General features: G+C 52.7%; 1 protein-coding gene across 15 annotated transcripts in view; it reads left to right on the top strand.

The window, feature by feature from the left end:
- Positions 1–366: 366 nt before the first annotated feature.
- Positions 367–13,307, top strand: part of CACNA1E (calcium voltage-gated channel subunit alpha1 E) — a 111,487-nt gene continuing 98,546 nt past the window's right edge. For 6 of the 15 annotated variants that reach the window (XM_068199382.1, XM_068199384.1, XM_068199375.1 and 3 more), the window contains exon 1: positions 371–780. In XM_068199382.1, the coding sequence (XP_068055483.1) occupies positions 377–780 (404 nt within the window). In that variant the 5' untranslated portion in view covers positions 371–376. Of the gene's footprint in view, positions 781–13,307 lie in introns of all 15 variants that reach the window. The other 9 variants (XM_068199371.1, XM_068199374.1, XM_068199370.1 and 6 more) reach the window with 6 other exon arrangements.

Below are 13,307 nucleotides of genomic sequence, written 5' to 3'. Positions count from 1 at the left end.
GCCAGGGGTGTCCTGTAGAGAGAAACCAACCAAATGGAAGGAGCCCGGCGTGGTTTGATCCACGTGTCCCAAATCCTTTTTCCCATCTCACCGAGCTGTGCTGCTCCAGGGAGGGCTGGCTCATGGGTCAGGGAGGTTCAAGAGGCTGGATTGGGAAGGATGAGGGAGGCAGGAGGCGCTGCCCCTTGCCCTAACCTTGGGGATCCCAGTGATGCGTGTCCTGCTGTGAGAGGGTCCAGCCTGACAAACCAAGGAGAAACGGGACTTTTGGTTGATGTGCGAGGAATGGAGGGAATCGTGGGGCAGAACCAGCAAACCCCTGAGCCTCCCTCTGTCCTGTTCCCTTGCAGAGTGATGAGCCACAGCAGCAGCAGCCATGCTGGGATTCGGGACGTGCTCCATGGGCGCCCCGGCCAGGGCGGCTGAGCTGGACGCCGCCTCGTCCCGCTGCATCCTGGCCCTGCCTGAGGAGGAGACGTGGCGCCAGCACCGCCTGGGCCTGATGCAGAACACCCATTCCTGCAACCTGCTGGAGCCCCAGAGCCTGGCCCAGGCCCTGGTGTCCCGTGCCGCCTCCTTCGATGCCCTCTACGATTCCCGCTCGCGGGACGGCGAGGCGCGCGCCGGGGCCGTGGAGCTGGGGCTGGGCCAGCTGGTGCCTGTGAGCCCCGACGTGATCAAGCGCCGGCGGGGAGGGCTCATCGAGCAGAGGGACATCATCAAAGCACACGAGGCGCACAAGATGCAGAGCACGCCCCAGGCGCGGAGGAAGGAGTGGGAGTAAGTACCGGAGAGCCCCCAGCCCAGGTGGGCAGCTGGGGGGAGTGGGAGCCTTCCCCGTCCTGTGTGGGGCTGCTGGGAGGGACTGGGGGTGTCCTCTTGGCTCCCCGTGGGGCAGCCAGGGCCAGCTGTGCTCCATCTCCTGGCTCTGAGCTGGAGGGTGACATCCTGTGGGAAGGGCGTGTCCCCAAATTGGGGGGTGGTAGGTGAAAGTTGGAAGCTCTCTGTTTTGGAAGTCCTCAAGGCAGTTTCCTTGGCTGGATCTGGGTATTTAGATAATGTTTGGGGCTGTTGTTTTCTGCTTTTGCTGTGGCTTAACCCAGCTGAGAGGGGATTATCTGCAGATATGGTGTCTGCGGACATTTTTCGTGGGACTTGGCAGTGCTGAGCTAACGGCTGGACTTGATCTTAGAGGTTTTTTCCAAAGTCAATGATTCCATGATTTGTATTCAATTCTAAAAAACGCTCAAGTCTTCCTGAACCAGAGCAAGCTGGGACATTAACAGACTTGAGAAAACAAGAGCTAGGACCCACTGGTTTTATTTATTATTTTCCTTTAATCAACTTATCCTCATCGTTTGCCTTGGTGCTGTGAGGAAAGCCCAGCTCCAAGTCCTGGATTAGCCTCTCTCACCCCACGCTCACGATGTGACAAGGCTGCAGCCACGTGCTTCAGTCCCACATTGAAATAACAAGCTTCCCCTCCCTGTGCCTGCTCAGCAATCAGCAGGATTGCCTGGGTTAAGCTGCTGCAGCACATCCTACTCTACTACCACTGCTCTGGAGCAGTTCCCTGCCTCCAGAACCTGATTTGGGGAATAATGTTTAATAAAACACCCAAAGGAGATGGGAGCCCCCGAATTAATTAGATGTGGCACATTGCTTTGGCAGGATCTAGGTCAGCGCTCCGCTGGTGTGAAGCTGGTAGGGTTTCTTTGGGATGGCTTCCATGATAAAACCACTTGTGATAACGCTGGGGCTGCTCCTGCTTTTTTTGGAGAGCAGCCCATCGCTGGGGCTGGGCTCTCCCTGGCGCTGCTCATCCCTTTGTGCCTGGGAACCTCCTGGCCGGCGACTCAGGCAGCTTTTGCAGGGGAAATAAATTGCCATATGGGCTCGGCAGGCGCTCCGGTGCCTCGTTATCCTTTGCAGCCCACTGGGGGTGCCAGATGAATAAATCATGGCGGGGCAGGAAGCAGAGGGGTGGCCTCGTTAATTGTCGGCTGGCCCGCTCGCTAATTAGCGGCCTGCAGCTCCACAGCTCTGCTTGGTGGCAGGGACATGGAGCTGGAGCTCCTCCTGCTCCTGCTGGTGGGATGTGCCCACCTTTGGCTGCCCTCAGTTGCTCCATCCAGCAACCCAGGATTTCAAAAAAAGCCCCAAATCCCCACATTTCTGTTTTTAACACAGTGGGACTGCTCAGGCAGCAGTGCTGGTTGCTGCCATCCCAATGTGGTCTAAGAGGCTGTTTCCCCAGCTTGGAAGGGTCCTGTTTTTGCATTTCCCAGCTCCTGGGTGATTGGGTTTGTCGTTTCATCCCGCTTTGTGATGGTTTTTTGGAAGTCTGTGATGCTGGGGTGGACAATGGGCTCTGGCCCTTGGGCTTTGCAGACCCCATGCCCCACTGCCTGCCTCTGCCAGGCCCCTTCCTGGGATGTTGGTGAGCACCAAGGGGCTTGATCTGTTCCTTTCCCAGACTTCTGTGCCCTGATACCCCATCAGCCTGCAAAAACCACATGCCAGAGGTTCCTGCTTTAACATCAGACTCAAACATCAGGAGGAGAGGGACTTTTGATGAGGGCATGGAGTGGCAGGATGGGGGAGAATGGCTTTAAACTGGAAGTGAGTGGTTTTAAGGTTAAGAATTCTTGACTGTGAGGGTGGGCAGGCCCTGGCACAGGGCGCCCAGAGCAGCTGTGGCTGCCCCTGGATCCCTGGAAGTGTCCAAGGCCAGGCTGAATGGAGCTTGGAGCACCCTGGTCAGGTGGAAGGTGGCCCTGCCTGTGGCAGGGAGGCTGAAACAAGATGATTTTTAAGGTCCCTTCCAATCCAAACCATTCTATCCTTCTGGGACAAGCCATCAGTGTTCTCCCCAAAAGCTTTGCCAAAGCCCTGGTAGATGTGCAGAACCAGCAACCCCAGCACCAGAGATGTTTTCTGGGAATAGATGGATACCCTATGGGGGAGAGAAAGCAAATTAATTTCCTTATGTGTAATTTTATTAGTAATAATGCAATTTCCCTGTGATTTCATTTTCCAAAGGGCCCATCTCACATGCCTTGGATCACCCTGGGGGCTTTCACTGGAGCAGTCTGGCTCTGGTTAGCAGTGAGAGGGGTATTCTCCCATTGCTCCAGCATGGTGGAGGGCATTAAATGGGACATGGGAAACATGGAAAATGTCTGAGTAGCTGCAGGCTGTGGCTGGGTGGTCTGCAGGGTGCTGGGCACAGCAAAAGGTGCTGCATGTGCCCCTGTTCTGCTGCATGAGCCCTCTGCTCCCCTGTCCTTGCAGATGTGGCATTCCTGGTGTGTAGCCAGATGTTGTTTAGCTGCTCTGGATCTGGGTTGCTCTGAGGGTAGTGAAGAAAGGCTCTTTTTTCGTGCTCACCAGTGTTGGCAGGTCTGACCCTCACTAAACCTCCACCTCCGCTTCCTTTTGCCAGTGAAGCAATTCCACAAGTAGAATAAGAATAGGAAGGGTAAAATGTTGTTTTTCCTGGTGGTTTTTTTTTTTTTTTTTTTTTTTTTTTTTCAAGAGTAAACCAAGGCAGAGAACAGAAAACACAAAGTGCCTCTGGGACAGTGGCTCCGGGGGCGGGGATTAACTTTACGGTGAAAAATGAATGTACCAGCCCACCTTGTTTTTGTCTGAGGGACTTCAGCCCAGGGCAGACACCGAACCCCATTTTTCCAGAGTGCCAGCCTGCTGCCCTGCCCTCCATCCCTGTGTTCACACATTGGGGTCAGGGATGGAGGTACCTGGGGAGATCTGCAGTGCTCCAAGGTAGAATCACTGCTGCCTTTGCTCTGGATGCCTGGCAGCATCCTTTGGATAATGTTGAGTTTAGAGACAACTCAGAAGAAAAGCTCCTCGTCAAAATAAGCAAACAGGGAACCTTCTGTGGCCTCTCCAGGAGAAGCAGCTGCTTCCTTAGCTGATGGTAAGGACAGGCAGAGCCACACAGGGAGCACATACCAGAAACTCTTCAGGCTGAATTTGAAACACAGAGGACCCAGCCCTGCTTTGCATGGCCGAAACCCACGTGTACATGGGGATTTGTTAAGCTTAGCTTGTGCAGTTTGGGGAATGCAAGCTGTGCCTTTGTTTTGGGATGATTTTTACAGCCAGGATGCATGGAAAAGCCTGATTCCAGGCAGGTGTTGGGCAGGGAATGGGGGAGGCTGGGGGGAAAGCAGCAGACTCATGGCACAGTGTGAAGGGGGGATGCTGTAATTCAGCCTTTGAGCACCTGAGTTATCAGTGATGAGAGAGACAGGGAAGTCTTTGAGGTGGTCAAAGAATCCAATTTTACTGTGGAGTACAACTGCTTATGTACTTATTCTAGGAAGACTACTAATGTTTTACTACAGTGATTGGGTTAATCATCACATAAACAAACTTACACATTTTAAACATCTCTTCCTTGCAGAAGTCTGATGTAATTTTCTTTTTCCAAAAAACCCGTCTGATTGAATCTTCTTTGCAATCTTGATTTAATCCTCAAAGTTCTGTTTGCTCTTGCCAAGGTATCTTGTTACCAAATCTCTCATGCTAGCCAGGTCCAAAGTCCATCGTCCGTCCTGTGTGTCCCAATATCCCAACACTGAGTGATGGCTGGAGAGTCTGAGTGTCCCGTGGGAAGCAAAGCACTCTGCCCTCAGCACAGTGACCCTGAAGGATGATGTAGATAAAAGCGATGATTTTAGATGCAGCATCTAAATTCATGTCTCTGGTGCTGTGAATTTGTGAGGTCTGTTTTCTTGGGAGCCTAGGGAGCACCCAGGAAAAGGAGATCCAGCAGATCCTTGGTCCATGGAGCTTTGTGCTGCTCCCTGGGGACCCTGTGGGGCTGGGGCGTTCCTGCAGCTCTGCCTCCACGTGCTTGGATGGGAAGCAGGGAGAGAGCAGAACAGGCTGCAGACACACAGGGTGTTGCTCACAGATCTCACTGGCTTTTTTTTGACTCGGCAGCCTCTGTCTGGTTATGTGCACGCTCTGCATCCCAGATTACAAATGAAGCTGAGGGTTTTTTTTTCCACTTACATCCTTATTTCTTAAAAAAAAATTCTTTTTACTGGAGCTGAAAGAGACAAAGGGCCCTTTTGGTGTGTGCTGGGCCACCAGTTCCATCGCTGCCTCCCAGCATATTCCCTAGCACTGTTGATTCTTTTGCTCCTTTTCTCTGCCAAGGTCAGGATTGAATGGTGAGACGGTATTTCTTTTTTGGACTCAGATGTTTGTTAGTTCTTATCTATGTAACAGTCTCACAAGCTGTGAGTTCTACAGCACTTTAACAAGGTAAAAATGGAGCCCTGTCTCTCTCTCTACAAGGCCTTTTAAGGATCAACTGTCGAATTAAGAAGTGGCACCTTAATTATTTTTACTTTTAACTCAATAACCAACCACCCGTGGCCCACAATGAGGATTTTTTCATCCAATTATACAAAACCACCCAAACCCATGGGGAGGAAGGTGAAGAAGAAGGACAGACACAGCCCTAAAAACCTCCACTTTGCTTTATATATATTACTGTATTCTAAACCCTTAAACTCTGATTTTTCCACCCTGTGATATTCAAACTCCACACCCACAATTCCAGTTCTACCATTCAGTTTTAGAAGCCTTCTCCACGGCCTCAGGTCAAATGCAGTGTTCTCCTGGGGGTCAGTGCCTGTCAGCACAGAAAGTCTGAAATTCTCACTAGCCAGGGTTCCAACACAGCACCATCTGGGTTTCTCCTTCCCCACCACGGGCTCCTCTTCAGATGTTTGTTGCCTTGTCCCCAGGGCTTTGGGAGGGCTGGGAAATAGGGCTGGGGCAGCTCAGGCAGGAGCTCTGGGGGCTCTACAGGTCAAAGCCCTGAGATCTCGGTGGCAGGTGATGCTGGGAATTATAAACCTGGGGGGGAACCTTCCTGTAGATCCCCCCATGCTTCCGAGTCTTCTACAGCCCCCTGCAAAGCAATTAACTCCTCTGAGCCTAACGAGTGTCTCTTTGTTAAAGTGCCTTTGCCTGCTTGTGTTGTACCCTGCATGAGGAGCAGTGCAGGCAGTGAAAAGGACTGTGGATGTGCTAAGGCTGGCATTGGGTGTTCCCTGCACGAGGAGCAGTGCAGGCAGTGAAAAGGACTGTGGATGTGCTAAGGCTGGTATTGGGTGTTCCCTGCACGAGGAGCAGTGCAGGCAGTGAAAAGGACTGTGGATGTGCCAAGCCTGGCATTGGGTGTACCCTGCACGAGGAGCAGTGCAGGCAGTGAAAAGGACTGTGGATGTGCCAAGCCTGGCATTGGGTGTTCCCTGCACGAGGAGCAGTGCAGGCAGTGAAAAGGACTGTGGATGTGCCAAGCCTGGCATTGGGTGTTCCCTGCACGAGGAGCAGTGCAGGCAGTGAAAGGGACTGTGGATGTGCCAAGCCTGGCATTGGGTGTTCCCTGCATGAGGAGCAGTGCAGGCAGTGAAAAGGACTGTGGATGTGCCAAGCCTGGCATTGGGTGTTCCCTGCACGAGGAGCAGTGCAGGCAGTGAAAAGGACTGTGGATGTGCCAAGCCTGGCATTGGGTGTTCCCTGCACGAGGAGCAGTGCAGGCAGTGAAAAGGACTGTGGATGTGCCAAGCCTGGCATTGGGTGTTCCCTGCACGAGGAGCAGTGCAGGCAGTGAAAAGGACTGTGGATGTGCCAAGCCTGGCATTGGGTGTACCCTGCACGAGGAGCAGTGCAGGCAGTGAAAAGGACTGTGGATGTGCCAAGCCTGGCATTGGGTGTACCCTGCATGAGGAGCAGTGCAGGCAGTGAAAAGGACTGTGGATGTGCCAAGCCTGGCATTGGGTGTTCCCTGCACGAGGAGCAATGCAGGCAGTGAAAAGGACTGTGGATGTGCCAAGCCTGGCATTGGGTGCACTGAGGTATGGTTTGTCATGGTACTTTGCCCTGAGCAGCAGAGAAACATCTCTCCAAAAGGTGCCTGCCCTGAACCTCCCTGTGCTCTCCCTGCTTCCCTTTAGTGCAGAACAAGGTTAGCATCCTGGGGAGGAGTTTGTTTTCCTGACCTGGCATGAACTCGAGTTCCACTGAATATCCTGGCAACAGCATGGAAATAGCAGCATCCTTCACCGAATTTCCTCAAAGCCTGGGTTTCTGGCACACCCTGCAGGAATTCCCTGAGTTCATTCCAGTGACTGCAGAGCCTCCCAAGGGCTGCCAGAGGGGTGGAGGAGGGTCTGAGCCTTCCTGTGTGGCTGAGCCAGTGCAGGCTCAGAAGTGGCTCCAGGGAGCTCCTCAGGAGCTGAGCATGGAAGGACAAGGTGGCTCCCAGGAGATGCCTCCCCGGAGGCAATATTTATTATTTCTACAGAGGGGGGAGATAGGAGTCCCGCCAGCAGAATGAAATCATTAAACGTGGAATGGAAAAAGACAGTTTTAGACTAATATGGACCAATGTGGACAAAAGAGGACACAGTGACTGCTTTGTTTTTGATGAAGCCACAAGTTGGTGCAAGCAAAACCAAATCTCCTAAAACCATAATACACTTTTTATACCCTTTTTAGTTTCTCCAGTAAATTTCTCATGTTGTTATTTTCATTGTAGTGTTATGTTTTATTATTCCATTGAGTTAATTAAGAGCATTTTCCTGATAAGATTGATTTCTGTTAAGATTGATTGTTCTTAAGTTTATTCAGAAATAATGCAGGCTCAGGAGTGGTTCCAGGGAGCTCCTCAGGAGCTGAGCATGGGAGGACAAGGTGGTTCCCAGGAGATGCCTCCACTCAGCAGCTGCTGCCTTGTGCTTTGCCACTGCATCCTGGCAGCTCCTGCTTCCCCCACTGCAATCTCAGCTGCAGGTGTTGGGAAGCTTTGTTAGCAGTGTTCAAACTGTGCTCCATGCTTTCCAGGAACCAGTCTTTGGAAGGAGCTTCCCCGTTGGCCTGGGGCTGGCCGTGGCTCAGAAACACAGAATTATTGTGGGGCAGCGAAGTGGCAAAGAACCTGAGGCAGGGTCACCTAGAGCAGGCTCCACAGTGCTCCAGGCTCCTCCCAGCAGCATGTCCAGGTGGGTTTTGAGTATCTCCCCCAAATGCTTAGTTGCCCTCACAGTGCAAAAGTTTATTCCTCTGTGCAGGCAGAATTTGCTTTATTGCAGTTTGTGCCTATTGTCTCGACCCCAGGACTTTGGGAGGGCTGGGAAGCAGGGTTGGGGCAGCTCTGGCATGACTGAAGTCCAGTGTCTGGGTGCTGCAGACAGGAGCTCTGCCTCTCCCCCCCCGTCAGGTGCTCTGTGCATGGATCAGATCCTTTCTGAGCCTCTTCCAGCCAGGCTGAGCAGCCCCAGCTCTCCCAGCTCCTGTCCTTTAGGCACCTTGGCTGGAGTTGCTAAATGTCTCCTGTCCTGTGGGGCACAGCACTCTGGATGTGTCACCAAGGTTAAGTGAAGGGGACAGGCCACCTCCTCGACCCACTGGCTTTGCCTGACACACCCCAGGGGGCTCCTGGCCCTTTTTTTTTTTTTCAAGAGCACAGTGCTGGTGGCCACCAGGTCCCTTGGTACCTGTACTCAGCACCGGTGAGGGCACACCCTGAGTGCCCTGTCCAGTTCTGGCCCTTCGGTTTGGGAAGGATGTAGAGACACCTGAGCACATCCAGAGGAGGCAACGAGGCTGGAGAGGGGCTGGGAGCACAAACCCTGTGAGGAACAACTGAGGGAGCTGGGGGTGCTCAGCCTGGAGAAAAGGAGACTCAGGGGTGACCTCGTCACTCTCTACAGCTCCTGAAAGGTGCCTGTGCTCAGGTGGGGTTGGGCTCTTTCCCCAGGCAGCACTGACAGCACCAGAGCACACAGCCTCGAGCTGCACCGAGGGAAATACAGGCTGGAAATTAGGAAGAAGTTTTTGACAGAAAGGGTGATAAAGTTCTGGAGTGGCTGCCCAGGGAGGTGGTGGAGTCACCATCCCTGGGTGTGTTTAACAAAGCCTGGATGTGGCACTGGGTGCCAGGGTTCAGTTCAGGTGTTGGGGCTGGGTTGGACTCGATGATCTTGAAGGTCTCTTGAACCTGGTCATGCTGTGAATTCTGTGAATTCTGTGGGGCTCTCCCTGCCCAGCCCCTTCCCAGGTTCGTTCTTCCCCAAGTGCAGGGCTTGGTGTTTGCCATGGAGCTCAGCTCCGTGCTGCTCCTCTGCTGTTCCTCCAGGCTGCTGAAGTCCCTCTGGATGGCAGCACAGCCCTCTGCTTCAGCAGTTCCTGGTTTTTAGCATCTCCCTGCACTGGCAGAGCGTGACTCTGTGCAGCACCGAAACTTCTGCTATTTCCTGCTCGTTTGCATCCTCGTCCTTTCCCTCCCCTGGAATAATTCAAGCTCTTCCCCTCTCCCAGGCAGTCCCCAGCTGTCCCTGTGTGATTCTGATGGCAGGCTGGCTGCTGTTTGTGACAGAGGTGTTTTCCAGCCTCTCCGGTTTGTAGGGTTAATGTTATTTACTACTCTCCATTTCTTTGGTGTAGTACCTGCCTTGCCCCTCCCACCCTGTTTGTTTTTCAGGGATGACAGTGTCACAGATTAATTCAGGGACCTCAGGAGGTATCTAGTTTGATCAGGCAATCACTTATTTTTCATTTAACTCATCGTTTTCCATTTAAAAATAGAGAGGATGGTTCACTGGGCACTCCCAAAATGGCATTTTCTCGACTGAGGGTGGAGAGGCCCTGGCACAGGTTGCTCAGAGAAGCTGTGGATGTCCCATCCCTGAAAGTGTCCAAAGGCAGGCTGCATGGGGCTTGGAGCAGCGTGGTCTGGTGGAAGGTGTCCCTGCCCATGGCAGGGGGTTGGAATGGGATGGTCTTTAAAGTTCCTTGCGACACAAACCATTCCATGATTCTGTCAAGCTTCAGGAAGGTCCCTGGAGTTGTACTAAAGCAGCTTTCAAATGTTCTGGTGCTTATCCCAGGGGAAGGAGGTCAGTGGGACATTGTCCTTCCCAAACCCCACCTGAAATCCCAGCTGGTGTCGTCCCATCTTCCCTGGATGATGCCAACCAGCTTGTTTGGTGGGAAGGAGCTTTCCTGCAAGCTCAGAACGCCCCACCACGGTGGATGATGCTGTGATGGAACCTGCCTCCTCTCCACGAGCTCTGCTACAAATCCCAACTCCTTTATTTGTCACCAGAGGAGCCTCACAAGGGATGCTTTTCCCCCCACCCCTCTCCAACTCGTGAGACAGCACCTGGTATGCTGTAACTTCCCTTCCCTTGCATTTTCTCGGGCGGAATTAAGCCTAAAAATTCCTCAATGAACTTTTTTCCCATTGAGGAATCTCGGGAGCCGTGCTCAGCCTTGGCGGCTGAGGGTGTTTGCCTTCACGGGGCTGCTGAGCTGCCTGCCTGTCGCTGCAGCAAGGGGGACGCTTTTTCACACCTCCCAGCACCGAGGAGCTCTCAGAGAGAGGCTTTGCTCCTTGGCCTTTTCTCTTTCACAGGTTTGGGAGAGGGAAGCAGCATCTCCTTCCTGGCTGCACGCCAGGGATGGGGCTTCTCTGGCTGCCTTGAGCATCAGCTGCTCAGTGCAAGTTCAGACCTGCTGGGAAAGAATTTTTCAACAGCTCTGTCTTCTCCTGGCGCTTGTCCTGACAGCGTGGTTTTGTCAAAGCCACCCCTGTTTGCTAGCAGGGTTGTTTTGGAGAAAGCTGAGCCTGTGAGTTTGGCTTCATTGGGCTGAAGATGGAGCTGGTGGAGTTCTGGTCCAGCTTTCCTTTTGTTGCAGGGGGTATTCGCAGCCCAAAGGCAGGAAGGACACTCCTGTGTCATCCCACCCACCCCCCTGGCAGTGGGTGCTCTGCTGTGTTTATCCAACTTGAGCCTTGCAGGGTAGGCAGAGGATCAGAGAAAGCACTGGATGGTCCTCAGGCACGGACCTGCTGCTTGGAGGGGTGAAGAGGAGGTCTAAGGGAGAAGAGAATCTCCTGCTGGCTTTGGCAGGAGCGAACACTGCTGTGCCAGAGGGGTCATGAGGATGCTAGGGACTTCCTTTTGCTTTGGGTAGTGCAGTGGTTGAAAAAATGCTTTTAGAAATCCCTATCCAAGCCTTTGACAGGCTAGAAATAAGTTTTTTTTTTGCTGTTGGCTGTCTATGGATGGCTCTGGGGATGTATTTTCTGAGCTTGCTCCCACACACAAGTGAAGTTTGGCAGCTTTGGTGGCAAGAAGGGGAATATCCCCCCAGGTCTCTCTCCATCCCTTCCTCATCTCTTTGCTCTCCCTTTATCCATGCTGCTCAGTCCCAATATTTTGGGCAGGGCCATTCTGAAATATCCCTATTCCACCCCCCACCCCCCACATTGCATCTTCTCCAGTGGACCTCTCTGGAAGTGCCTTGCCCAAAGCTGGAGCTGTGTGAGACGGAGGAGGCTGGAGAAGTGTGCTCTCACCTCCTGCCAGCCCGCTCAGGGTAAGCCTGGGATGCTCCACAGCTTTTGGCTGAGGGGACAGGTTGTGTGGAGGGATTTGGGGGGTGGAAGCAGGCATGGAAATTCTCTTTAACGTGATGGCAAAGAGGGGAGGGTGGACAGCTGTTTCCTGAGAGGGGGGATTGCTGCAGCCTGCCCAGAGCAGGCAGGATGTGACTGCAAATGCTAATTAGAGCCCGGGCTGGCAAAGCTAAATAAAGCAGCAGGGCACTCCAGGCAATTTATTAATGGCTGATTATTCCAGGGCCCTCCAGTTGAGCCACAAAGCCTCCTGGGCTAAGGCAGGGCTAGCCCGAGGAGCTCTGCATTGCCGGGAGCTCTCGGAGTGGGGTGTTTGGGTAGGAAAGGGGAGAGCGGACAGTGTCAGGCTGGGGGAAGCATCCCTGCAATGTTGTCCCTTTTCTCAGTGGTTTTGGGACGATGAGGTCTCATCTGCCTCTGCTTGAAGGTGTCAGCAACCCCCCGAGCTTGTTTGGGTACCCACGAAGGTGGCTCTGGGTTTTGGCTGGGTGTTTTTTGGGGGGCACTGAGCTTCACGGGGACAGAGTGGGACTGAGCACCAAAATCCACTCCTGGGGGTTGGGTGGGGCTGGATGCACATCCCTGCTGCGTCCCCACAGGTGCCCAGGCCTGGAGGTTCCTTTGCTGTCCTCTAATCTTCTCCCAGCCTGCCATCGTTTCAAGGTCCAGTGGAAGATTGGGAACAGGACTAGATGGCCTTTAAAGGTCCCTCCCAACCCAATCCATGCTGTGATCCCACGATTTGGTTGCTAAATCCACCTTTAATTCAAGATGCAAAAACGTTCTGCTTTATCAGTGGCTTTGATGCGTGAGCTGCCCTGCTCCCACAACCATGCAGTGTGGGACCACATCTCCCTTAAATGAGTTTAATCTTAATTTATAAGATGTATTTCAAGAGAAATTTAATTTTTCAAAATAATATAACACTTTTTAGCTTCTAACTGCGAAGTTTTTAAGATTTTTTTTTAGCTTAACAAAATACCAAAACTATGCTAAATGACTGAACTTAAAAATTTACAAATATACCCGTTAAAACCACTAAAAATGTTGAAAAAAAAATCATCATGACATCAGAGACACCACTAATGTTTTTCCTCTTTGCTTGCACAGAAAGATGTCACCACAGATCACTGTGAAGCAGGCAGGGGAGGAGGGGAAGGGCTGGATGCTCTCTAAAAAGCCATGGCTAATCAGCCCTGGCCTCTCACCCCTAGGGTAGCTGGAGGCTTGGTGGGCCCCGATGGGTTCTGCTGGGATGTTATGGGTTTGGGAACCTCCAGTGGGACCTGCTCCACTCGTGTTTGTGTGGCATTTTGCTCCAGGTTTGTGTTGTGTTTTGCTCAGCAGCTGGGAACTGGCAGGCATCTTAAGAAGTGGGATCAGGGATGCTCTGGGCTGGATTGTCTTGGGCAGACTCTTGCAGAGAGGTTAGGAAAAGGGATCCCTAGGGTGGGAATGCCAGGTGTGCTGCAGCTGGGGTCTTGGAAGGGGCTGCAAGGGGAAGCCTGGGTGAGAACTGTTCTGGCACTGCTTCTTCTGTGTCTCCATCACCTGCAAAAGCTTCTCTGGAGGGAGATACAGCCACTAAACTCTCCTTCCCCAGAGAATTATTCCCCTATGCCAGCAAAAGAGAGCTTTACAAGATTGTTTTCCTATTGATTTTGAAGATGCCAAGACTGGACTGGTGGGTCCTGGTGATTGAAGCAGCAGTGTCCGTGAACGTGGGGATGTTTCATGGCAGCATGCAGATAATTCCACTTCCAGCCTCACACGGCCAAGTTCTCCTGCCACAGCTGCTGTGTGACACCTGGAGTGGCTGCTGCAGCCCGGGGCA

This window comes from Anomalospiza imberbis, chromosome 9 (genome assembly GCF_031753505.1).
Source record: "Anomalospiza imberbis isolate Cuckoo-Finch-1a 21T00152 chromosome 9, ASM3175350v1, whole genome shotgun sequence".
NCBI classification, from domain to species: domain Eukaryota; kingdom Metazoa; phylum Chordata; class Aves; order Passeriformes; family Viduidae; genus Anomalospiza; species Anomalospiza imberbis.
Note: the sequence above shows the minus strand (reverse complement) of the source record. Positions and strands in the feature narration are given on the sequence as shown.